This window comes from Cavia porcellus, unplaced genomic scaffold (genome assembly GCF_034190915.1).
Source record: "Cavia porcellus strain 051 isolate PalLab524CR breed Dunkin Hartley unplaced genomic scaffold, mCavPor4.1 scaffold_26, whole genome shotgun sequence".
Lineage (NCBI taxonomy): Eukaryota > Metazoa > Chordata > Mammalia > Rodentia > Caviidae > Cavia > Cavia porcellus.
In genome coordinates, this window is record NW_026947509.1 from 40,558,230 (window position 1) to 40,584,744 (window position 26,515).

Sequence of the window (26,515 nt, forward strand, 5' to 3'; positions counted from 1 at the left end):
TCTGTGGGCTTACATCCAAAATTATGTGTATACTATTGTGATGGTGATCTGAAGTACTCATTCAATCATTTTATCTAGAATTTTTCTGATTTTTTAAAGCACTGACCTTATAACTTAGTTCCAGCTTTAAGTGTAATTCAGCTCTATAATGAAATGCAGAGAGGGAAAAATATTTTCACCTTTACAAAGTTAACGTTTTTTCCGACAGTAGTGAGTGTATGTGGGGCCACTGCGATGCTTCACACTTACCAATTACATACTGATTAATCAGGGCGTTTAGGTTGTCCATCTGAAACAATCATTTCTTTGTGATGAGAAGAACTCAGATCGTCTAGCTGTTTTGAACTACGTCACACAGTAGTTAACTGTCACCATCGTTTTGTTGAGAAAAATCCCTATCCTCATTCCTCCCTACTGTCTAGTACCCACTTACTATAAACATCCAGTGTCTTATGATATTTCACATTAATTTTAGATGTTTTTAAATTTCCCTTAAGGAAAATTATGTAATCTGGGCAATCTATTCTGGACAAAAAGATTGAGTTTAAATTAGATTCTGCTAGATCTCTCTATAGATTTCTTTACCTCCATTCTGTGGTATTTTTGATAAATAAGACTTTGAGTCTGCCTTCATGTGTCCTATAGTGCCCCCCATGCCTATCTTCCCAGCCATTGATTTTGTTTTCTTTAGTACTGGGGACTGAACCCAGGGCCTTTGGCGCTGAGTTAAGTCCCTAGTACTTTTTTAATTTTCTGTTTTTCAGACCAGGTCCCACTAAATTGTCCAGGCTGCAGTCCTGAGCCTCAAGAGTGCCCAGATTGTAAGTGGGTACCAGCACGCATAGCCAGCTCTATGAAACCCTGAGTGTACTCTATAGACATCCCTGTAAACAGCAGTCCACAAACCTGGAACAGGTTTGAAGAAGCAAGGGATTTCACAAGGCTTTTGGGGCCTCAGTCTTAAGGATTCCTAAGAACAGGTCAATAGACTTTGGCCCCGACAGGAGACAAAACTACTACGTAGACATTCTTGAGCTTTTGTTGTTAGAACGAGACAGTCTTCATGGCATTGGCATTTAAGAACCCACTAACTGGGCTGAGGATTTAGCTCAGCGGCATAGGCGCCTGCCTTGCAAGCGCACAGTCATGAGTTCGATCCCTGGTACCAAAAAAAAAAAAGATGAGGAATCTACTAACTGTGAGCCAGTGTCCTCTCATCCATCTACATCTGACTTGTCCTTAGGTCACACGTGAGTTAATGCCCCAAGAGGCAACAGCATGTTTTCACAAGGCTGTCTCCAGAGCAGGCTTGATCTCTCATACACTAGGCCTCTTGAGAGAATGTACTATGGGATGGAAGAGTTATGATATCTAACAGCCTACATTTGGCTTTAAAAGCAAAACTAAAAATACATAGTCTTCAGATCAAAATGGTAACACATCTTTTCAGACTTTAATAAGTATTAGCACATACTAATTGTATACCGTAGTGAGTTTCACTATGACATGTAATGACTTCTAATAGGTCTTAAGAGAAAAGATAGTTTATATCTACCTGTTACTGTAATCTCTCACTAATCCTAGAATGTTGGAGTTACATAACATTCTTTAAACTAATTTTTGTGATATTTTGAAAATCAGGTGATAGCTCACCAAAAACAAATGTGTGTATACACGTATGTGTATGTTTGGAGGAAACTTGCTGTTTGAGAACTGCATGCCACATGGAAGACGCCCAAAGATCGAAACAGCACATAGAGGCAGGACTACACAAAGTGCAGTTTATTAGGGGCTAAGGGAAGAGGCAAAACCTGAGTAGCACCAAGACAGGCTTGCCACACTCCAAGGGAGGAGGAAAGGATTCTGTTAAAGCTACACAAAGGTGGTCATAGCAAATGGAATGCATCTAAGCTTTCTCAAAAACTGTTAATGGGGGCCGGGAATTTAGCTCAGAGGCATAAGTGCTTGCCTGGCAAGCACAAGGTCATGAGTTTGAACCCAGTCCAAAAAAAAAAGGAAAAAAACTATTAATGTATCAAATGTTGGTAAGGAACAGTTCAGGCAGCAGCAGCCAGTACAGAACAAGGTCCAGGGAGCATGAATGCTGTATCAAAAATACACCAAAGCCAGGCATGGTGAGCACGCCTGTAATCCTAGCGCTCTGGGAGGCTGACGCAAACAGATCACACATTGGAACCCAGCCTGGGCAACATTCCAGAAGTTTTGCAAATTCAGGATATAAAATAAAGAGGTAGGTGTGGTAGGTGCAAAGGTCCTGGGTTAAAAGTTCACTACCCAACCCAAAAAAGGGAATGAGAATGGGAAAGAAGAGAAGGAAGCAAAGAACTTGGCCGAGGGAAATCCAGCCATGGAACAACAGAATTGGCTGGTTTCACTTTAGGTTAGTGATTTAGAAATCCACATTCCGTACTGGTTGATGATCTGCTGCTGCTTCAGGAGTTTGTATTCTCAGCCTCTTCCTACTTTACACTCTCACCAGACTTTCTGCAGTCCTACAACTACATAATTACCAGTTCCCTACGTCGTTATTCCCCTTGCAAATGCTTTATTTTGTGGGGGAAAGTAGCCTTTTTCTCTTTTAGGTCATTTGCAACTCAGTAATGGCCTTTACCTCATCATCCATGTACATGCTCGAACCAGACATTGAAGCTGGAAGTTCAAACTCAAGTCACTCTTGACAGCTAGACTCCTATGCCCCTAACTCACATAACCATTGCTGAGCATTTCTATGGCTGCAGTGTATCTGAAATCCCACCACTCCCTCTGCTCCCACATGGGTCCAAGCTGCTATCATCTCTTATTTGCAACAGCCTCATAATTTAACTACCCAGCTGCACTCTGTTACTCTTCAAATCATCTCTGTAGCTAAAACTGTTTTATAAGAGGGGCTGGGGATGTAGTTCAGTGGCAGAGCAGTTGCCTAGCAAGTATGAAGCCCACAAAAAATTTTTTAAAAGTACAGGATCAGGTCTCCCTGACTAAGGTTCATTACTAATCGCTGCACCTGATAACTCAGCAATAACATGTTCACTTCCTCTCCTCCCCAGTGCTCGCAGGACTTTCACCATATTCAGTTCCTGGAAAACGGAACTTTTGATACCTGGTACTGTCAGACTCAAGTCATGGCCTTACCATACATTTCCCTGGGTCTGGAATGGCCTCACCTTCATTGGCTCATTCACTCCATCCAAGTTCTTATGGTAATGGTTCCATCACCCCATGGAGTAGGTTTGTGAACTGTTGTCACAGAAAAAAATTTAAGGATGTGTTAGTAAGAGGTGAATAAAGAACTCCAGCTTGAGCAACTGGAAGGAGCTCACTGATGAAGTTAAAGACTGGTACCTCACAAAGGACAGAGGCAAGCCGTTATAAATTCGCTGTGGTGGGTCAGGGTCTAGCCAGTCATCATCTCAGTTCTGGCTTTGTAGCTCTGGAGGGATCCATGTGTCCTGAGGACCATTAGTTCCCATGAGATGATTGTGGCTTGGGAAGGGTGCACCCTGGTTCCCGTAAGGAGCAGCTGCCCCTCTCTGGGGGAGGTGGTATCATGTGTAATCTGCAAGTCACTTTTTCCTGAAACCCAAAGTGGTTACAGATTTAAAACAATGGCTGGAGACCTGTAGACACTGTTTGCTTCAGGAGGTCTGGAATTGATGCTATGGAGCTGTGCCTTACAAATCCTGAAAACTGCTTCCAGTATTCTGTATCTTGGTATCCTATCTAGTAAAGCAATGAAATAGGCTAAGTAAATTTAGGGTTAACAAATTACTGCTGTAAATACTCCATAAGTGATTAACGTGTATGTAAAGAACTGAGCAAGAATTTAACCCAAACCTTGTTTCTTTTTTCCACTTCATTTCTTCTCCTCTACCTCAGTTCACTCCTCACATAAACTACTCTAGTTAAAAGTAGATAGTGATACTTCTCCCCATCTGTCCACCCTGACAGCATTTCTGATATATCCAGGCACCTTAACACAATTTTATTGTACTTTTTTTTTTACGTCCTTCCCTCACTAGAATATAAGCCCTATGAAGGAAACTGTTAGTTTCACTAATATAGTAATGTTATTATGCATAGTCAGCAGCCTTATCATAGGTAAGATAACAGAGCTAATTCCAGCAACCAAAAGAGCTGATTTAAGCAGCTGGTTAATCAAGCAGTAAAGCTTAGAAACATAAAAAACACAAAAAAGGGATAAGTTTTAAAAAATAAGAGAACAGATCTTTCCTCCCAGGAAAGAGACAGCTCCTCCCTCACTTTCAGACAGCAAGAGATAACCAGTTTCTCTTTTTGAACTCTTTGAACTCTACTTTTGAAACACCACCTCCCACACACATACCTATATTAGGTCACCACAGAGAAAGCATGTTGGACTTCTTCCTCTCTTGGTGGATATCCAAGAGCTTCTTATTTCTAACAAATACTCTAAATAATTCAATGGGGGGGGTTGCAATGAACTCAGGTTTATACAAAATAACTTTCACTAATGTACTCCCAGATACAATACCCACTGCAGTACTGGCTTAAGAAACAAAAGCAAAACCAGGACAAGGCAAGATCACTGATTCTTTCATTGTTACTCCCACAGACACCAGATGGCCAGCCCTCCAACTGTGTAACAGTATATTTTACAGGTATCAGATAATTTTTCAGTATTTTGAGACAGGGTGTCAATATGTATTCCAGACCGGCCTTGATCCTGTCTGAGCTTCCTGAATGTTGGGATTAGAGGTATACAGAACCACACCCTGCAGAGAATGATCATTTTAAAATTTATGCTACTTCTCTCAAAAGCCAGTTTTAAGAGTGCCTGCTTAGCACACTTAAGACCCTGGGTTTGATCTCCAGCACTATATACACAAAAACCCTATTCTCCATTTTTCCCCCCCAGTACTGGAGATTGAACTCAGGATGATGCACTTACCAGGCAAGTTGCTTGAGCCACTGAGCTAAATTCCTGGCCCCTATTATCATTTTGAAAAGCTCAAAAAGTAAATTCAGAGCCCTATAAGGCCATGCATGTTCCTCTCCCCTTGTTCCTCTCTAACCTCATCTATTTGTTACCAGCTAACTGTGAGGGTTGGTGAGAATACTGATGAAAAGGATAGAGTTATTTATAATTATAAAGTAATCTAGTCATAATGGGTTTTAAGGGTGAGAAAAAAATGTTAGATGATTCCATGGCTTCCGGTCTAGACGGTTGATGAAAAAATCAGAAGTCAGAATATACTTATGACCTATCACAGTGGCATAGCCCTGTAATCCCAGCCCTCAGGAAGCTGAGGGAGGAGCGTCCTGTGTTCAAGGCCAGCCTGGGCTACATAAACGAGCTCAAGGTCTGCCTTCACTATACATCTAGACCATGTCTCAAAAAAACCACCAAAGCGAAAAAAAGAACATACTTAGGTGGGAAGTAAAACACTTAAATCATAGCACTTGCTTGAGTTCAAGGGACAAAGTACTTCCAGAAGGGCAAAAGAATCCTGGAGGGAAACGTCAACATTTAAGGGGGCAGAAACTGCAGTACAAGGACCATGTAATTATTCCAGTCCACTCTCAGGGCTGGATCTACACGAGAGGCAGCGAAGCAGACTGTACACGGGCGGTTTCACTGAACAGAAAATCACTAGCAATTTCACGGCCATGAAGAACCTTCCGGAGTGCTGCCTCCTTGCAGCACATGACCATCTGCTTTCCGTGCTGAAATACTCGCCCCGAAGGTCTCCCTGAAGAGAAAGATAATGAGATAAAGTTTAGCGTTTTGAAGAACTGGTCCACAAGATTTTGTAAACCATGCACTATCTGCGGCCGCCATTCTAAAGAAATGAGTACAAAAACTTCAGCTGTTTCCTTTAAGTCACTAGACCAACAGTCCGTGTTTGTTTACCACGCGCCAATAGGAAAACTCCAGACAAACCCAGCCCACGAGCCCCCCAACCCCTGGTCGATTTCCGCCTTGCCACGCCTCCGCGCGCAAATACACCTTTTCTTGCGGCCAGAACCCGGAAGCCCCGCCCACTTCCGCGACGCTAAGCACGCTGAGGCCCGACTCGCCTCAGCCAATGGTGTTTCACAGGAAACGTTACCTCTGACCTCTGGGCTAATCAGAGACGGTGAAAAACATCTCGCGAGAGGTGAGGTTGAAGCTGCCTCCGCCATCTTGGAGATGGGAGACGGGTGATGGCTGTGGTTCTTCCGCTAATGCAAACAACAAAACGAGCAAAGTAGTCACTCTCGAGTGTGACTATCATCCATATAATAGTTCACGAAAAGCTACAGAAAAACAAGAGTCTCAAGGTCGAGCGCAGCGACACTGAACGCCCCTTTACCTGCCTTCTAGGGCGGCAGAAGCGAAGTGACTGAGACCCCACAAGGATGGTGCAGTCCTGTTCTGCCTACGGCTGCAAGAACCGATATGATAAGGATAAACCTGTTTCGTTCCACAAGTGAGTAAACCTAAAGGATAACAGCGCGGCCTCCACTAAGCTGAGGGCGCGCGGCCGGCCGGGGTGGGGCGGAGCCAGGCGCGTGCCCGCGCCACCGCTGACGCAGGGGGGCGGGGCCCTCGGGCTGCGCGCGCCCGGTCCGGCTTCTTCTGCGCCGGCGCCCTGGAGCCTCTGCTGCTTTGAGGCGCTTGGGGCTCGCTAGGCGCTCTGGGCTTAGTAGTGGCTTGAGGGTCTGTTTGATATTGAAACAAAGACTATAAACAGGAAGAAGACCTTGTTTTTGTTGCTGCTGTGAATAGGATGCATGATAAGAAAGATTGATGTTTGGACCCATTTTCTAGGAACATATCTTTAAGAATCCTTAGGTTTTTAAAGGAATTTTCCTGGTATGGCTAACATAAATCTCTCTGTGCCTGCACACAGCACTGATAATGTGAACGGTGATAACAGGAGTCATAGTCGGGAATTATAAGAGTCGATGTGAGCTATTACGAACTGGTCCCTATTTTTATCCAATAGTTACTGCAGGTTAGAATCCTAGAATGAAATAAGACTTGAAATGGGAAAAGAAAACTCCAAATCGAATTACTTAATGAAGGATGGTCTGCAAAATGTGACATTTCCATTAAGGCATATTCTGTTTTTACAATTTTTACTGGGTTTAATTAGGTTTCCTTTGCAAGACTTTGACTATGTGTGATTTATATAAGTCAAATCCAGTAATAAGTTTTACAGATTATAGAGAAATAGTTAACGGAGGAAAAGTTTAAAACGTAAGTGTTTTGGGTGTAGTGTTTTCCACCATAGTTGCACCAGTCTGCACTACCACCAACAATGGAGAAAGGTTCCGTTTTTCCCACAGTCCCTCCAGCATTTGTTATTGCTTGATTCCTTTTTACTAGTCATTTTTTTTCCAGGGTGAGATGGAACCTGGGTGTTAATTTGCAACTCTAGAATGACCAGTGATATTGAACATTTTTTCACATTTATTTATTTATTTATTTGTCTTTTTCATGAGTTCCGGGGATCGAACTCATGACCTCCTGCTTGCAAGGCAGGTGCTTATGCGGCTGAGCTAAATCCCCAGCCCCTTCACATATTTATTTGCTATTTGTATTTCTTCATCTGAGAAGTGTGTATTTATCTCAGATGCCCATTTTTGGATTGGGTCTTTAAATCTGGGAGGACTGATTATTTGAGTTCTTTATATGTTCTCAATAGTAATCCTTTGAGAAACAGCTGGCAAACATTTTCTCCTATGTTGTGGGTTGTCTCTTCACTTTGTTGGTGATTTCTCTTGCTATGCAAAAGCTTTTCAGTAGGGTGATCCCGGGGTTGAGTCTTTGTGATAGTTCCTGTGCAGTCTGTGTTTTGTTCATAAGGTCTTTACCCGCACCAGTGTCTTCAAGATGTTTACCTACTTGATCTTCCAGAAGATTTAATGTTTGTCTGATATTAAAATCTTTGATTCATTCTGATTTTAGTTTACTGCATGGTGAAAGATACAGGTCCAGTTTTAATCTTCAGCATGTGAAGAGCCAGTTTTTCCAGCACCATTTATTAAAGAGGCTGTCTTTCTTCCAGTGAATGAGTTTGGCACCGTTAAGGTGGCTTAGTGTGTATGTGGTTGTTTCTGCATCTTCTAATCTGTTCCATTGATCTTAAGGTCTTTTTTTGTCAGTACCACACAGTAGCATAAATACAGTTTAATCCTATAGTATATATTTTATTTGAACATTTTAGTGTCATCTACATAAAAAGTTAAACATTAATCATTTAGATACCTGGACCTGGTCTTGAGTACTCCACAGCTTGCAAGCATCAATCTATTATAGTTTGTTAGTGAACTGAAAATCTGAGTACCTTTATTTAATACAGAGAACTGTATTATGTTTCTTAGATTTCCTCTTACTCGACCCAGTCTTTGTAAACAATGGGAAGCAGCTGTCAGAAGGAAAAACTTCAAGCCCACCAAGTACAGCAGCATTTGCTCGGAGCACTTCACTCCAGACTGCTTTAAGAGGGAGTGCAACAACAAGTTACTGAAGGAGAACGCCGTCCCCACCATATTTCTTTGTACTGAGCCTCATGACAAGGTAATATATGGTTTTGTTTGGATTTTTGTGGGGTTTTTTGGTAGTATGTGTTTTTAAGTGTTGTTTTTTGTTTCGAAAAATTAATGTGTTCATTGTAGAAAATTTGGAAAACTCAAAAAGGGTAAGAAAACTAGAGCACCTGGGGAGGGTTTTTTTCTGGTTCTGGGCATTGAACTGACCTACACCCCAACCCTGTTTATTTAGTTGTTTATGTAGACAGGGTCTGGCTGTGCTGCCAGACTGGGCTCGCAATTACAGTCCTCCTGCTTCAGTGGCCTGCGTGGCTGGGATTGCACCCATGTGCCATGCTGCCTAGCCATAGCGATACATGTGTTGAAAACACAAAGTGTAGTTTATTAAACATTCTCACGCTAAGAAACTCAATTTATTTTTGTGTTTTGTTTAAAGAGCACTCTGTATTTCTACTTACATTAGCAACTCTTTCTTTTGTCAGTTTTGACAGTTTAATTTCTAACTTTTTCTCCTCCATTTTAAATGCTTAGTATTTAACTAAATGAAATGACTTAATCTCCTGATTGCATCTCCCTTCAAGTAGAAAAGACAAGCTATTGGCTTATTTTGGAATACTCCTAATGCTTGTGATATTCTGCAGGATTCTTTCAAGCATTGTGCTAACAGCAAGTTCACATGTGTTCTGTGTCACTGTTCTAGAAAGAGGAGCCTCTGGAGCCACTAGGACAGCTTCCCCCGCCTCCCCTGACACCTCCCATTGCCCAGGTGGATGCCGCCATTGGATTGCTAATGCCGCCTCTTCAGACCCCTGACAATCTCTCCGTTTTCTGTGACCACAACTACACTGTGGAGGATACAATGCACCAGAGGAAGAGGATTCATCAGCTGGAGCAGCAAGTTGAAAAACTCAGGAAGAAGCTTAAGACTGCCCAGCAGCGATGCAGAAGACAAGAGCGGCAGCTTGAAAAATTAAAAGAGGTTGTGCACTTCCAGAAAGAGAAAGATGACGTGTCAGAGAGAGGCTATGTGATTCTACCCAATGACATCTTTGAAATTGTTGAAGTACCAGCATAAAAAAGTTAAAAGGGTAAAAGCAGGCGAGACCGCATATCCTCTTTTGGCCTATACTGGAGTTTTCATTTGAAAAATAACACTTGATTACTTGCATAAAAACAACTCAGAATATTTTTTTAAAAAAATAAACTAGCTATATACTGTAAAATTGTAATTTTTTTGTTTGTAATTTCAGAGTTTTTACATTTTAACAAAATATTTTAAAAGGTGTTGAAATAAGCCTCAGACTGCCAATGTAAGTTGGTTCAAGATTGGAGATTTTTTTTTTGAGTATTTATAGAAATAATTAAAAATAAAAAAATGCGAACAGTGCAGAAAAGATAATTTGTTATAAAATTAATGCTCTTTATTGAGAGAACTTAGTTACATTTTAAATCAGAAGTGTGGATCTGAAAGGAATAACCTCTCAATATGTATATGTACACACATTAATATTTGTAGTTAGTTCATTTATCATTCTGAGAATCACTTGTCAAGGATAAATTGATAAGTCAGTATTTGATTAAAATAATTGGCCTTCTTCAGAAAAGAAACTCATTCCTTTCATATCTAATCAATACATAACTGTATAAAAGTGGATTTTTAAAACATGAGCCTCTACATTTTCCCCAGCATTAAAAATCAAACATGTATCCTCAGTGAAAGAAACATGTTCCACTAGACAAAGCAAGTGTTAATCATCATTGAAGTGAAAATTGGTTCCTGATCCATGACACGATTTTCTTTCTCATTACCCCTGTTCAGGGAGCCTCAGTTTTGCAATTATAGCTGTATCTGCGTTCAGATCTCTAATAAATGTACTGTGAGTGGAGTTTGCTTTGCATCATAATATGGTAATTTTGCACTTGACTGGTTGATTATGGTTAAAACTTCACATTAAAAAAGTTATTTTTTGACTTTTAACACAAGTTGGAGATTATATCTCATTTACTTAAATGACTTAAAGGCAGCCTAATATGTAGTGTTGATTTTATTGACTGTTGAGACTTAAACACCGCAGTTTCTATTCAGAATGTGTGTAACAATCTGACTTTGTGAGAAATTTTACATGTATTTGGCATGAAAATATGTTCTTAGTAAAATACTGCATAGGAATTATCTGTTTAGATTTAGAGTCACTGGTCCAACTATAATTATTTTGTTTTAAACTGCACTGAGCTGGTTGAAGAGTGCCTGACCTTGTAAGACAGTATTAAAGATGTAAAGCGAGGATATTCACAAGTATCTTTTGTAGACTCGCTTTTATTGCAGTTCACTGCCGTGATGCCAGTAGGTGGTGCTTTGATTCATAGAGATTTAAATGCTTTATGAACCAGTATCTCAAAAGTGGAAAATAATGACTAGACTATTTACATAGTCTGATAAAATTGTTTAGAACAAACTAATGAGTGAAAGCACTTTTACAGGTTATTCTTAAAACTCAACTGTTTTTAGAAACTTCAAAATGTTAAAGTTGTTTCTATATTTTATCTCTCCAGCGATTCCCAGAAAATATGTGGATAAATATTTTGGCAAGTGTGTATCTTTAGCCTAAGTTTCTTCTATATAAAACAGTCTCTCTGTCTGTGTATGTCTGGAACCAAGAATCCAGGCTGAATTATAAATGCAATCATACTTACGTAGTATCTTAACATTGTTATTTAACCTGAAGCTACTTTATTTTCGTGATAGACATAAATCCCATTTGGAGAGAATTGAGCAAGCAGTGTGTATACCAACCACTTCCATTTAATTAAGTTAAATAAGTTTACTACAGATTAATAGGAATTTGAGGTGCAAGTGCTTATTTCTGAATTTGAGTTGTAACATTGGGTGGATGTTTTGAAATTTATTTTATATATTGTTGGTAGCATTGCCTAGAAAAAATTAAACATCACATATATCCAACACCTGTGGTATTTATGAAGTCCACAGTAAGCAATAGATTTAAAAGTTGATTTTTGATGTATAAAAATAAAACTCCATTGTGTTCCACAACTTTAAAAAAAAAAAAAAGCAGTTCACTCTATATAGCTTAACTTCAAAGGGAGAGAGATTTGGCCGATTCATAATTTTCCTAAAATTGAGGAACATGTAAATTGCCACAATCCCAAATATTCAAATTCTGAAAGTTAAAATCTTGAACATACAATTATGGAAAAAATAATTTTAAAAAATTTTAGAGCAAATTAAGAACTTAAAATCAAAACTTTTAAATGACTTATACATACCCTGTATTTTAAATATTCCTGGATTCTTAAATCTTTTTAGACTTTTTCCAACATGGAAGGTAGTTTTAAGGTGTCTCACTTTTTAGTGTATTTTTATTAGAACATGTTTGCAGTGCATAACGGCTACACGTATCATGGGGAATTTGTACGTGTATGTAACATCTTCATTCTTTTTGTCCCTTTCCCTTCCCATCCTTCCCTGTTCCAACTCTTGACCACTTTCATATTTTAAAAAGCTCTATTTGTTTGTTTTTTTCTTTTTTAAACATCCTGTTTCTCTTCCCTCCCCCACTCCATCTCTTGTTCTCCTTCCCATTTGAAAAAGATCTCCCTAATTCCTATTACCAATCCTTTATTTTGCTCTTTATTTATATTTTGGGTTTCTCAAGTAAGAGAAATCATGATATTTAAACTGATTTATTTCCTTTAATATGATCTCAAGGTGCATCTGTTTGCCTACAAATGCCTCAAGCTTACCCTTTACAGCAGAGTAGTGTACCACTTTGTATAAATACTCTGTGTCTTTTCTGTTCATCTGCTGGCTGTCTCTCTTGCAGTTTGTTTTAAGAAGCAGGAATGTGATTAAAACCACATAAGTCCTAGAATAATAATTTTTAACAGGTAGGGCATATAATTGTTATAATGTAAAATTTTTCATAGGCTCAAAAGACAGTTGTCACCTGTTTAAATAAGAGAAGAAGTGTTGAGCATTAAGGACTTGGACAGGGTGATTCATAACTAATGCTGCTTTATTTGCTGTTCATACACATTAAAAAAATCTTTGCAAAGCACATCCATTTGTCCGCTACTTAAAATGGCAGGGGGTGGGGGACTGAGCAGTTCATCTTCTAGGCACATCTCCTACATCTGGAATTCTCAGTGGTGAGCACAGTCTCTTTCTCAGCAAGAGGTCAGTCTGTTCACGGTCTAGTGAACCTGGACAACCTGGATGCCAGCTGAGAGGACCTCGCCCCTCTGGCTGGACCTATGGAATACTGTCAGTTGTCAGTTTATGCCAGGACAGTGTACTAAAAGGACCTGCAAGACCCTAAGTAAGGGTCTTCACATCAGCCTCATCATCGCAACAACCACACTCAGGATCTTTAGGTACCTGCAGTGTGTACAGGAGAGTTAACACCACAATCCACGAGAATCAAGAGCAGGGTGGTGTTGGATAATGTAAAATTTCCTCTTCATAAACATACATCTCAATGATTAGCACTATGTAAAACTGTAAATATTTAAAAGTTTTTTTCTTAAATGCTGACAGTTGTTCAGTATGCATTCTCCAAGTTCAATAGCTACAAGGTGATAATTTTATGTGGAATGCAACCAGAGCACCAGGAGTAAAAGTGATAAGCTCTGGCTCACACCTAACACCCAGTTTCAATCTACACATTTCCAGGTGCTACACGGGCACAAGCATGGTGCCTTTCTGATCTCATAAAAAACTCAGTGCACCGCCTGCTAGGAGCTTCCCCTCTGCAGGATGGAAAAGACTTCTGGTTCGATAGGAAACCATTGGGTTTTTTGTTTGTTTCTTTGTTTTGTCTTTTTGAGACAAGGTCTCACTTATGCAGTTCAGGCTGGCGTTGGACTCACTTTGTAACCCAGGCTGGTCTTGAACTTGCAAACAATCTTCCAGCCTCAGCTTCCCAAGTGCTAGGATTACAGGAAACCATTGGTTTTTAAAGTCTTTTTTTTTTCTACCCTAACAACAGATGTACTGAAGGGAAGAAGCACTGTTAACATACATCTGTGCCTGTACATAGTGCTGGGTCCTCTCACTAAGGTTTAGCTGAGGTCCACCAGCCAGGTATCAATCAGCAATGTATTAGACCTAAAGTATGAGGATTGTACATCAGGACTTGGCTGCGCTCTGTCAGAGCAAGTGCAGACATCAGGGCATGGGCAGTGTCTCCAGCAGGTGTCTTGTTACCTCCATTGGCCAGGAATCTCAGTTCATCACAGGTAACTTCAGATTTCAATTACCGTTGGGATTATAAGTATGTGCCACTGTCCCAGCTTGCTTCTTTCTTCCTTCCTCCTCCTTTCTTCCTTTCAGTTACTTTCTTTTCCTTTCCTTCCTTCCTTCCTTCCTTCCTTCCTTTCATTCTTTCATTCTTTCTTTCTGCCACTGGAGATTGAATCCAGGGCCTTCATACTGAATTGTACCCTTAGTCTTTTTCATCTTTAGTTTGAAACAGATCTTGCTAAATTCCCAAAATTAGCCTTGAATTTTCAGTCTTCCTTACCTTTATTTTTTTTGGGGGGGAGGGGTCTTTTTTTTAGGCAGGATTTCATTACATGGTTCAGGCTGACCTTTAACCGACTATGTGTAGCCCAGCCTGGCTTTGAACTCACAGTGATCTTCCTGTCTCAATCTCTCCAGTGCTGGGACTGCAAGCATGCACCACCACGCCTGGCTTTGTACTCTTCCTTTTCTATCCTCACAAGCAACTAGGATTACAGGCCTGCATCACTGCACCTAGGGTTTTATTTTATGTTTTAATATTGGAGATTAGACCTAGGGCTTCATGCATGTTAGGCAAGCACTGAACCACTGAGCTATATCCCCAGTCTCTCTTCTAGGTCTTTAGATAAGATTGATCAAAAACCAAGTGAGCTATCACCACAAAAGTACAGTAGTCTGTCAAGGAGTTGAAATCTCAAGAAAGTTCTTTTTTTTTTTTATCATGCATAAAAACAGGAAAGTTGTTCATTTACTAAGGAAGTTCCAGTGTTGTACAAGCATGCAACAAGCTTATACACAGTCAGTTTTGTGATAAGAACAATTTCATGAACTCAGATTTACCAAAAAACACATAAAATGGATTAGAATTCTCTAAAAGTCTTTATGTTTTACCAGGCTTCTGCCTAACGTGATCCTGCGTACAACTGAGAATCTGTTAACTCCTTCTTCCAAAATCTGCTATCTATACCTCTCTTTTTTTCTATAGGAAATGTGATTTGGGGAATTTTAACTTTCATACTTTCAACAGAGGATTTTAATATTTAAAGTTTGTGATTTGGGATTTGTGATTGTGATTTAGAGATTTTAGAGGTTGTGATTTGAGATTTGCGATTGGAGATTTTAGATATTAGAGATTTTGATCATTCAGGATTTCAACATTTGGGATTATGGTATATGTGACTGTGTTTTAGAATTAAGATTGGCATCAGGACTCAACAACACGCATTTCCACTCACTGAGGCTGATCCGAGCAACAGAGACAAGCACAGAGCTCCCGGGTCATCAGCCAGGTGCCTGGTGGCAGGTTGCTTGAGTTCTGTCATATAAGGTGCGGTGTTTTGTCTTTCCTGGGATAGACACTTACCCTGAATATGGGTATGTCTTTCCTGCATGAACTACTTGCCTAAAATACCATCCACGAGGTACAGAATACCTTTACCACCACCATCACTGCATTTTATTGCAGCATTCCTTCTGACCACAGAATTAAAGCTAAATTCATGGGGCAATAGCTTACGCTTCTGATATCCACTGGTCTCACTGTACAGATGGTCTCCCACCATCCCGCAGTAACTGGCTTGATAGAATTGTGCCTTTTCAACCTGCACAGTCACCTGTGTTACATCCCATAGCCTGACACATAGTAATTTCAACAGAGGACTTTAATATTTAATATCAAGTTCATCATCTGAACTTCATTTAAAGGTTCATACATAGGGACCACACTGCATGTGATTAAAGCAGAATGCATTCTGGGAGTTATGTGTACCAAATGTCCCTGAGATGACTCAGCACCTGTCAATCATTTCTGTCAATCATATATCAGGAGACCCAGTGAGGGGCACTTACCGCAGGTCGCACATCTCTTCAAATCCAAACACCTGATTTATCGTCACCTTTTCCTATTCCCCTGCCATTTCAGCACCACTTTCCCGTTTGTGCTACCTTTTTGTTTCTGTTGGCACGAACCTGCCCTGAGCACACCTGCCCATTAACTTCAATAAAAGTACCTGCATTTTCTTTTACTATTCGGTATATACTTGCTATTCTTTGCTTGCTGTACACAAGAACCTCGGAATCTATCTTTCAGATTCATCAACATGGTATTTCTTTTTTTTTTTTTTTTTTTTGTCTTTTTCCTTTTTATCAGTACCTGGGATCGAACTCACGACTGCCTGCTTGCAAGGCAGGCACTTATGCCGCTGAGCTAAATCCCCAGCCCCAACATGGTATTTCTTGATAAGTCAGACAGCAGACAGCAGACCGAGACACTAACCAGCAGGCAGCCTCCCAGTCCCTTCTAGGCAACATTGTCATATCTTTTATCTTTTTATAAGTGACCATGGATATTTCTTTTAGGCACAAGATGGACAACTGGTCACCATTTGGATTGGCTACTGCCACGGAGAAGACTCATGGGGGAGGGGTTGACAGGCCATGATTCAAAAAGGCTTGGCTTTTACAGGAGGCCAGAGGGCTCTTGAACATTGGGTTTGTGTTTGTTGTGCGACATCCCTTGTGGCTGGTCCTTGTGGCATGGAAACTCCTTGCCAGTGGCTGTGATTTCCTACATTTCTACAGGGATGGGAGTGAGCTGAGCAGCAGAGAAAAGACTGGCTTGTAAATGCCTTTGGCCCCAGAACTGGTCAGTGAATGGGATCGGGCACCATGGCTTGGACAGGGATCACCAGGCTGCTTCCTTGATATTCCACTTGAGATCGGGAGGTGTGGGCCTGATCCACCTACTGTATCCTGTTTGGGCGCTGGAGGGATTTCCCTGTATTGTGTGGATTTGAATGTCAGCTTATGAAATATCCAGATTTGTTTGTAGGACCTGGTGGAGTCTGTGGGCCCACACTGAATAGCTACCCTTTTAAGGTACCCTCTATTTCCTTCTTATCCCTAACCACTCTCCCCCAGGCTTTTATCTGTCAGAATACTAAAATCCTTTGGCTTTTTTCCTGGTGCTGGCCATCGAAGAGAGGCAGAGAACTGGAGGGTAAAGGACTAGCCTAGTGCTTTCCCACGCAGGGTGTGGAAAGGAAAACTTAAGTCTTTTGGGTTTTAAGTGTAGAGTTTCGTGGCAGAGCTAGGAGTCTTTGGTGACTACAGTTCTAGGTTGAGAGCTGGCCCATAAATGTCTCTTTCTGGAGTTTCTTCTCCAATACCGGCTCTCTCTGTTTTTATTCTATTAGGTTCTAGTATTTTCTTTTCTTTTCTTTTTTTTTTTTTTTTTTTTTTTTTTGTCTTTTTCATTTTTATCGGTACTGGGGATCGAACTCACGACCACTTGCTTGCAAGGCAGGTACTTATGCCGCTGAGCTAAATCCCCAGCCCCCGGTTCTAGTATTTTCTGTGATAATTTTGGCCTCAAGTTTAGGTTACTGTCTAAAAGAATGTGTAACCGGTGGTTGCTAATTTAATTTTCATTGTGAAGCTTTACTTGCTTCTATTTTGAAGGTTTCATTTGTCCCGAGACACATACCCAACAAAGCTGAACGTGAGCTGGGAAGAAGGGATGAGGCTACTGTACAAAGGCTCTTGTTTAATTTGACTTTTTAAGTTAATCCTATTGGTGCTCTTTTGACATACCTAATTATCACATTCACATAGGGAATTTGTACCTGTACAAAACATACCTTAATTCTTTTTCCCCCCCAATTCCTCTCCTTTCCCTTCAATCCTTGTTTCCCTTCTTATTCACAAAAGCATAAACCAGGCACAGTGGTGCACACCTGTAATCCCAGCACTCTGGAGGCTGAGGCAGGAGGATCACTGCAAATTCGAGGCCAGCCTGGGCTACAAAATGAGTTCAAGGCCAACCCAAACTATACAGTGAAAACTTGCCTAAAAAAAAGCACTATTTCCATTATTTTCCTTTTTTACCTTTTTTCCTTGTCTGCCTTTCCCTTCCTCGTTTCCCCTCCTTTGTTCTTTTTCCCATTTGAACATTTTCTTCCCACTTTTCAGTATCTATGATCTACACTGGTCCTTATTTACACTTTTTGTGTCTCACAGAAGATAACAGTGTGACACATAAACATACATATGTGTCAGTTTACTTCACTTAAAAGTATTATTTCAAGATGTACTCATTTACCTACAAATGTCTCAAGTTTATCCTTCTTTATGACAGAGTAGTACTCCATTATATATGAAAACCACATTTTCTTTATCCATTTATCTGTTGATGGGTATCTGGACTGCATCCAAGATTTCACTAGCAGAAATTGTGCTGCTGTGCTACATATAGTGGCACACACCTGTAATCCTAGCACTCATGAGGTTGAGGCAGGAGGATAACATGGGTTTGAGGCCAGCCTAGACTATGAAGTTAGTTCAAGACCAGCCTGAACTGACGGCCTGATGGCATCGATGACAGAGGAGACCGAGAAAAATTGGAAGCAGCAGCAACAATATGAGACACTTTTTCCCGAGGAGACCTGCAGAGCCCACGTCAACCAGCGCTGTGCTCCAGCAGGTAGACACTCAGAACAGAGGTGGGTGGGAGAGCTGTCATTTCATCTCAAAGACCAGCCTGAACTATATTATGAGATCCTGCCTCACAAAAACCAAAAAAACATGCTACTGTAAACATGAATGTGCATATATTACCGTGGCATGATGCTTTCAACCTTTTGGAGAAGATAACCTAGAAGAGGAAGAACTGGGTCAAATGGAACCTCTAGCTTTAATTTTTTAAGGAATCTCCTCGTTGATTTCCACAATGATTGCACCAGTCTGCGTTCCCACTAACAGTGGAGAAAGATTCCTTCCCTCCACCAACCCCTCCAGCATTTGCTATTGGTTGATTTCTTGATAATATCCATTGTTTCTGGAATGATGTAGAATGTCAGTGTTGTTTTAATTTGCCTCTCTCGAATGACCAGGGATGTTGAAAAGTTTTTAAAATATATTTATTGGCCTCTTCTACTTCACCTGAAAAATGTATATTCATTTCAGATGCCCATTTTAGGATTAGGTCTTTAAGTTTGGGTGGCATGGTATTTTTGAGTTCTTTATATATTATAGATATTAATCCTTTGACTGAGGAACAGCTGATAACATTTTTTCCACTCTGTGGGTTGTCTCGTCACTCTGTTGGTGCTTTCTCTTACTGTACAAATTCTTTTTAATAAGATGAGAGTCCAGTGGTTCTTCACTACAGTGGTTTTTTCTACCCAAGAACAAGAGATAACTGTCCATTTTCTGGTATTCTCTTTGATACCATTTTTTTTCGAGTACTATAGTTTTCGATGTAAAAGTATTTTACTTCTTTTGTTAGACTGATTCCTGAGCATTTCATTTCCTGATACAACTGTGAAATTGTGAATTGTTTCCTTAATTTCTCTGTCAGTGTTTTTGTTATTGGTATACAGGAATGTTATTGATTATTGAGAATTGACTTTTATCCAGGTGTATTTCTGAGTTTGGTTATTAAATCTAGAAGCTTTTTGGTGGAGTTTTCAGGTCTTCTATATAGAGTATCATGTCATTCACAAATAATGACAATTTAACTTCTTCCTTTCCTGTCCTTATTCCTTTTATTTCTCTCTTGTGTAATTGCTCTGGCTGACCTTTCCTAACTGATATGTTTCCTAGCCTGTTTGTATAATCAATAGGAGTGATGATAGTGGGCATCTTTGTCTTGTTCCTGATTTCAGAGTGAAAGCTTTCTGTTTTGGGACCATTTAGTATGATACTGGCTGTTGTCTTGTTATGGATTGTTTTTACCAGATTGAAATAAAGATCATGTATTCCAGTTTTCTGCAGGTCTTTTTTTTTTTGTATCAAGAATAGTCATTGGACTTTGTCATATGTTTTTCCTGCATCTATTGAGATGATCATGTAGTTTTTGTCTTTGACTTTGTTAAAACAGTGTAGGGGGCTGGGGATTTAGCTCAGCGGCATAAGCGCCTCCTTTGCAAGCAGGCAGTCGTGAGTTCAATCCCCGGTACTGATAAAAAAAACAAAAAACAAAAAAAACCAGTGTATTGCATTTATTGATTTATATGTCAAACAACTCCTACATCTCTAGAATGAGTCCTACTTGCTACTTGTGATCATTTGCCAGCATCACATTGAGCATTTTTCTGTCTATCTCTATCTGCAGAGTTTGGACTGCAGTTCTTTTTTGTAGTTGGGCCTTTCTGTGGTTTTGGCATCAGGGCAATACTTGCTTCAGGAAAGAGGGAATTCTGCTTCCCTTTCAATTTCATTAAAAAGTTTAAGGAGTAGTGCCATTAGATTTTCTCTAAGTTTCTTGTAGAATTCACCAATGAATGCCTCTGGACCTGGGTCTTCTTTGTTGATAGGTTTTTATTTACATCTTCAATTGAAGTTGGGTTATATTTACAATTTTTATATGTTTTTATTTATTTATTTATTTGAGACATGGTCTCACTATGCATTCCAGGCTGACTTTGAACCCCTGGCAATTCTCCTGCCTTAGCTTCCTGGGTCCTGGGATTCCTAAAGCGCACTACTGTACCCAGCTGAATCATCTTTAGAAATTCTAATGTATCTAGGAATCTATCCGTATCTTCTCAGCTTTACATCTTGTCAGAGTACAGATTCTTAAAGTAGGAACTTCTGGATTTCAGAGGAATCTATTCCAATTTTACCCTTTTTATTCCTATTGCATGGATTTGGGTCTTTTTCTTTTTGTGATGTTTGATTAAAGGCTTGTTGATTTTATTTAATCTTTTCTACCAGGGATCAAACTCACAACCTTGTGCTTACCAGGCAGGCGCTTATGCAGCTGAGCTAAAGTCTTTGATTCACTGATTCTTTGTATTGTTTTCTTGGTCTCAGTTGTGTTCATTTCTGCTCGAACACTATAATTTCCTCCCTTGTATGAGATTTGAGCTTGACTTGCTCTTGTTTTTCTAGGAGCTTGAGGTTCAGCCTTAGGTTATTTGACCTCATTGTTTTTCTGATGTGAACATTCATTACTATAAATTTCTCTCATTGGATTGCTTTCATGTTTCCCATAACTTTCAGTATGTTGTGTTGGTGTTATCATTTAATTGTAGAAACAGTCTAATTTTCTCAATTTTGTCTGTGACCCATTGGTTTTTCAGGATGGTGTTATTAAATTTCCACGTGTTTATGAAGCTTTTGTAGTTTCTTTTACCACTGATTTCCAATTTCATTGCAATAAGTTCTATTAATATGCACAGGAGAATATCAGTTTCTTTATACTGAGTTAATCATGTTCGTTGAACTACTTTGCGGTGTACTTTGGATAAAGTCTCATGTACAGCTGACGAGAATGTGTATTTTGATCTTGTGCAGTTGAATACTATGAACATGTATTAAGTGCACTTGTTAAAAAACCTATTACTGTGTTGAATTTTTGTCTAGTTGATCTATTTTTGACAGTGGTGTATTGAGGTTCCATTACAATTGTATTTTTACTTATTTGATTTTTTCTTCATTCATGTTTGTTTCTTGGGTGCATTGGTATTTGTTACATATATATTTAATCCGGTTCGTAGATCATTCCGTGGGTCTTGCCTGGAGAGAGGACGAGGGTGGGGGGCAGGGCAAGAGGAAAGAGAGAGAGACAAGATAAAAGGTTCCAATCAAGTCTCGTTTATTTAGGAAGTATACATGGCTTATATAAAGTCCAAGGGAATGTGGCTTTATAGGATAGGTCAGTTTAGATCTCCTCATATGACATGGACTTATCAGATTAGCAGGAAACCATGGGTAGGCAACTAGGTAAGCGGAAGTACATAAGCACGTGAAGATCATGGGAAATGTAGGCGGACGCGGCAGAAGCCCACAGGAGGGCGAGATAAGGTAGCAGCAGTGAGATATGCCACTCCCTACATATATTTATGATTGTTACTCTTCCTGTTGGATTGTTTCTTTAAAATGGGTGTAGTGATCTTGTTAGTTTCTTCTGATCAGTCTTGGTTTAAAATCCACTTAGATTGTAAGTCTGTAATAGAATAGCTACCTCTGCTTTTTTCTGGATTCCTTCTCCCTGGAGTAATGTTTTCTACCCTTTGACTTTCAGTGAATTTATTTTGGAGTGAATTTATTTTAAGTGTTTTTCTTATATGCAATATTACTGGATCTTGTCTCTGTATACATTTTACCAATCTGTTTCTTTTTTAAAGTTAGATATTGTGGGTACTTTTTAGATATACACAGTGATCACATTCATCACAGAGAATTTGTATCTATACATAATATAACTTGAGCCTTTTTTCCTCATTTTCTTACCTTCCTATCAACCCCTTTCCCCCAATCTTTCTTTCTTTCTTCTTTTGTTTCTTTCTTCTTTTTTGTGCCTGGGATCAAACTCCTGACCTTGCACTTGCTGCTGAGTTAAATCCCGGGCCTCAATCTGTTTCTTTTGATTAGTGAATTGAGACAATTTACACTGATATCATAATCGATGAATATTGACTTATCCTTGTCATGTTATTTTCTATTCTTGGTTCCCTTTCTTTCCTCTCTGTTTAATTAGTTGCCTTGACTTGTGGATTAATTCTGCTGAGGTTCATGGAGTTGCAGTTCTTGTTATCTCTTTCTAGAATATCCATCAGAACATTTTGTAGTGCTGGTTTGGGGTTCATGAATTTTTACATTGACGTATCTTATTTCTCTATCAATTTTGAAACATAATTTTGTGGGTTACATCAATCTGTGTTGAAGGCTGTTACTTTTAGGGCTTGCAATACTTCACTCCAAGCTCTCCTTGCCTTGAGGGTTTGTGTTCACAAGTCTGCCATAATCCTGATATAGCATGAATAAGCTTTCCTTCATGGGAGATTTGTTTCTTTTTCCTAACATCTTTTAATATTCTGTTCTTGTGCTGATATCTGGAGTCTTTACTATTATATGCCTTTGAGTGAATCTTCTTTATCATGACCAATTGGAATTCTATATGCCTCACATATGTATTTCAAATTCTTTCCCCATTCTTAGGAAGTTTTCTGCTATTACTTATGTGGACAGGATTTCTATGTGATCTGTGCTATCTCTTGATTTTTCATTTCCTCTAGTCAATCTTACACTATTCTTCTTTGCACATCTAGTAGCTTATGGCTGGATTTTTTCATAGTCCCTGCTATTTTTAAGAATTCTTTCTTTTTATGATTGCTAACTGCAATACTAGGTCTGATAATCTATCTTTCTTGTTGATTCATTCTGTTGTGTATACCTGAAGAGAATTTTTAATGTTGTGGCCATTGAATCTGTTTCATGGATTCCATTTCTTTCTTATGTTGGGCATTAATGATTTCCATTATTTCTTAAACTCTTCTGCTTTTATCTGTGTCCACTCTGTGTTCACTAGCCATGTTCTTCATTATGGTCATTATGTCTGTAATTATCTGAGAAATTATTTCTGATTTGATTTTTAATACCTTGCTTGTGACTAACCAAGAAGTGATTGTTATACCACAATAAAATGCAACTAAATAGGCTACTGTAAGAAAAGCACACAGCAAAAACTTTTGGTGAAGAATAGCTGGGTGTAGTGGTACACGTCTGTAATCCTAACACTTGGGAGGCTGAGACAGGAGGATCGTTGTGAGTTCGAGACCAGCCTGCGCTACAAAGTGAGCCCAAGGCCAGCCTAAACTGCATAGTGAGACCTTGTCTCAAAATGACATAAAAAAGAGAGAACTTTGGGTTAAGAAAACTCATAAGTGTTCATTGACAATATAAGATGGGCAGTCATGCTAGACATACACTGACATTTTCTTCCATTATGAATCATACAGATATTTTCTCAGTCCTTTTCTTGCTGTTTCTAAATGAAATACTTTAGATTCAATAAATAAAGAAAAACCAGGCTTACTTTGTCTTGCAGCTTTGGGCCAACGTGAAAAATTTACATCTGGCAATGATATTCTATCTGAAAGAGGTCACATAGGGCATGACATGGAGTTCTCTCTCTCTCTCTCTCTCTCTCTCTCTCTCTCTCTACCTCTATCTCTATCTCTATCTCTATCTCTATCTCTATCTCTATCTCTTTGTGTCTCTCTGTCTCGGTCTCTCTCTCTCTCTCTCTCTCTCTCTCTCTTTCAATATTCCAATAAGAAGGACACTGAAAAAACCCTTATCTATTTCTAATTGTGGCCTCTCAGACAGGTCATGCAAAAAAAGGCACAGAATCAGTGTTGCATTATGTAGTAATTCTAAAGTGCCTAGAAAATGAAAATGTGTAGAGTACACAGTACATTAGCAGTTCCTAGGCTTGGGGAAAAGAAAAATAAGAAGGCAGAGTTTCTTTAAGAGCTAATGGAAATATTGTGGAGACTAGGGTGGTGAATCAAATAGTGAGTAAATTGTATTTTAGTAAAGCTAGGAGAAAAGTCAACGTATATGGTAGTTGATTATAAATGCTCAAAGAATTTGGAAAGCTATTTGCAATTTATTTGAAAATAAAGAATGAAAGGGAAAAGGCAGGAAAGAGGCAGAGATTTGAGAGAGAGGATAATAGAAAAATGGTATGAAAGCAATAAAGGGAAACAAGGATAAATAAAATGATAGAAAACAGGAAAAGTGAAGTGACAAAGAAAGGAAGGAAAAGAATGAGAAAAAATAGGGTGAGAGAGAAAACTAAGTATTGTAGGGAGGGGAGGGGAGTGAGAGAAGGCAGACAAACATGGGAGGTCAGTGTGTTCCTGCTTATTGGTCCCCAACCTCCGATATTCAGGTGAGAGCTTGATGGGAAAGTCCTACCTTTTGTTCTTATGACCCTGTGTCCTAAAAATGAAAATAAGAAAACTGTAGGCCTTGTATATTAGACTATGCAGTCTCCATCAAAGTATTTTAGAATTTATGCTCAAAATAAGTGACATGTGTGTCTAAATTATTTCACTTAAGAATATAGTTTCAATGTGAATCCATTTACCTAGAAATGTTTCAACTTTATTCTTCTTTATGGCAGAGTAGTACTCCATTATACATAAAAAACAAATTTTCTTTATCCATTTATCTGTGATGGGCATCTAAGCTGTTTTCAAGATCGAGCTATTACAAATTGTGCTGCTATAACATGGGTGTGCATATGTCACTATGGTATGATGCTTTTAACTTTCAGAAAGATATCAAGATGGGAAATACTGGGTCAAATGGAACCTCTAATTTTAGATTTTGAGGTCTCTCCATACTGATTTTCATACTGACACGTATGTTTAATCATCATTGTTTCTCTTGTATGAGAAATGAAAAACATAAATAAGGACTAAAGTAGATGATAGATATTGGGGAGTAGGAAAAAATGTTCAAATAGAAGGGAAATAAGAGAGGGAGGAGGAGAAAGGAAAAGAAAAAAGAGAATAGAGGGGAAAGTGGAAACAAAATATTTATAAATGGGAAGGGAAGGGAAGATTAAAGGGTAGAAAGGGAAATGGAGAAAAAACACAATTAAGATATATAATATACAGGAACAAATTCTCTGTGATGAATGTGACCAATATGTATGACAAATACGTATGCAAATAAAAACAGTTTGAAAGAAGTAAATGACAAAAGAGCCAGAGTACTTGCCAAACACAAAGAGGTAGATTAAAACCATGAAGAAGGCCGTCGGGTGTCCCTCTGGAAAAGGGACCCTGAAAGGGTGGGTATAATAAAGACATAAAAGAGGACAATGAGTACTGAAGAGATTCTGAGACCGATACGTGAGGTGTATGATTTCTTCTTTGTACAGGCCCCATAGATTCACACTTGGCAATGTGGGAAAGGATAGTTTCCCCCCTAATTGTCATAATTGAACAGAGTCCCAGAAAATGCTGTAAGATAGACACTGTCTTGGGGAAAATATTCATTTTGTAATAGAGAGAGAAATAGACAACAGTGCCAACAAGGACTGCATGAAGCAAAAGATGAAGAACAAGAATGTCTGAGGAACCCAGGACACACAAGTGATGCACACGTAGAGGTACAGCAGGATGACAACCATTGATGATGACACTGAATACAGTTTTAGAGGTAGGACAAGCTGGTGAACAGTGGAACGTGGATGTGGACGGTCTGCATTCACCGCAGACAGTACTCTGATGAGAAAATTCCCCAGCAATGTGAGCACATATTTAAGCAGGAATGACAGGAAAGGTACTGGTTGAAGCTGCCATGGGAAAGGCAAGAAGCCAAAGAGAATAAACTAAGACAAAGTTGAATATTTCTCAATAAGCATAGATATACTTCATAATATCCAAAGCAGAATGAAGTACAATGGTGAAAAACAGGTTATGAAAAAGAATAAATAGCAACTTAATAAGTGTATGCTATTGAACAACTTGCTGAGAATTACACTGATTTTTTATTATTAATTGTTATAATTGGCATAACATTCACTATAGTGAAAATTATAAATGAGATCTATGTATTATGTTCTCTTTTTTTATTTTTTGTTTTGTTTGTTTGTTTGTGCTAAGGATCAAGCTCAGGGTTTCCACCTTGTTAGATAAGTGTTCTTCCACTGAGCTAAATCTCCAGTACCTGTATTATTTTCTTAAACCAGAGTTTAGCAGCTAACTTGGTTTCATTAACACCGACTGTGGGAAATAAAAAATGGGCATACATGATCAAGGTATAATATTTCTCATCGTAAGTATGTTCTAGCAAATATATATTTGAATTGGGTGCTTAAAAAATGTAGTTCCCAGAGTTTGTCTTTCAGTTGATTGTTTACTTGTTTTTGATTTACTTTTTAACCTGTATTATTGCAATAGCAAGCGGAAACAC

At 39.1% G+C, this 26,515-nt stretch overlaps 1 protein-coding gene and 1 long non-coding RNA gene across 2 annotated transcripts; one reads left to right on the forward strand and one right to left on the reverse strand.

Annotated features, from left to right (window-relative positions):
* Nucleotides 1-1,767: 1,767 nt before the first annotated feature.
* LOC106028691 (uncharacterized) lies at nt 1,768-6,538 on the reverse strand. Its single transcript, XR_001202311.2, has 3 exons — nt 6,354-6,538; nt 6,111-6,222; nt 1,768-5,750 (listed from the first exon to the last, which is right to left on the reverse strand). It is a non-coding gene; the product is annotated as an uncharacterized LOC106028691 (long non-coding RNA).
* On the forward strand, nt 6,287-12,614 carry Thap1 (THAP domain containing 1). The gene is made up of 3 exons (XM_003474626.5): nt 6,287-6,470; nt 8,371-8,566; nt 9,239-12,614. The coding sequence occupies exons 1-3, from the start codon at nt 6,400-6,402 to the stop codon at nt 9,611-9,613; spliced, it is 642 nt and encodes a 213-aa protein (XP_003474674.1). The 5' UTR covers nt 6,287-6,399; the 3' UTR covers nt 9,614-12,614.
* The last annotated feature ends 13,901 nt before the right edge of the window (nt 12,615-26,515 follow it).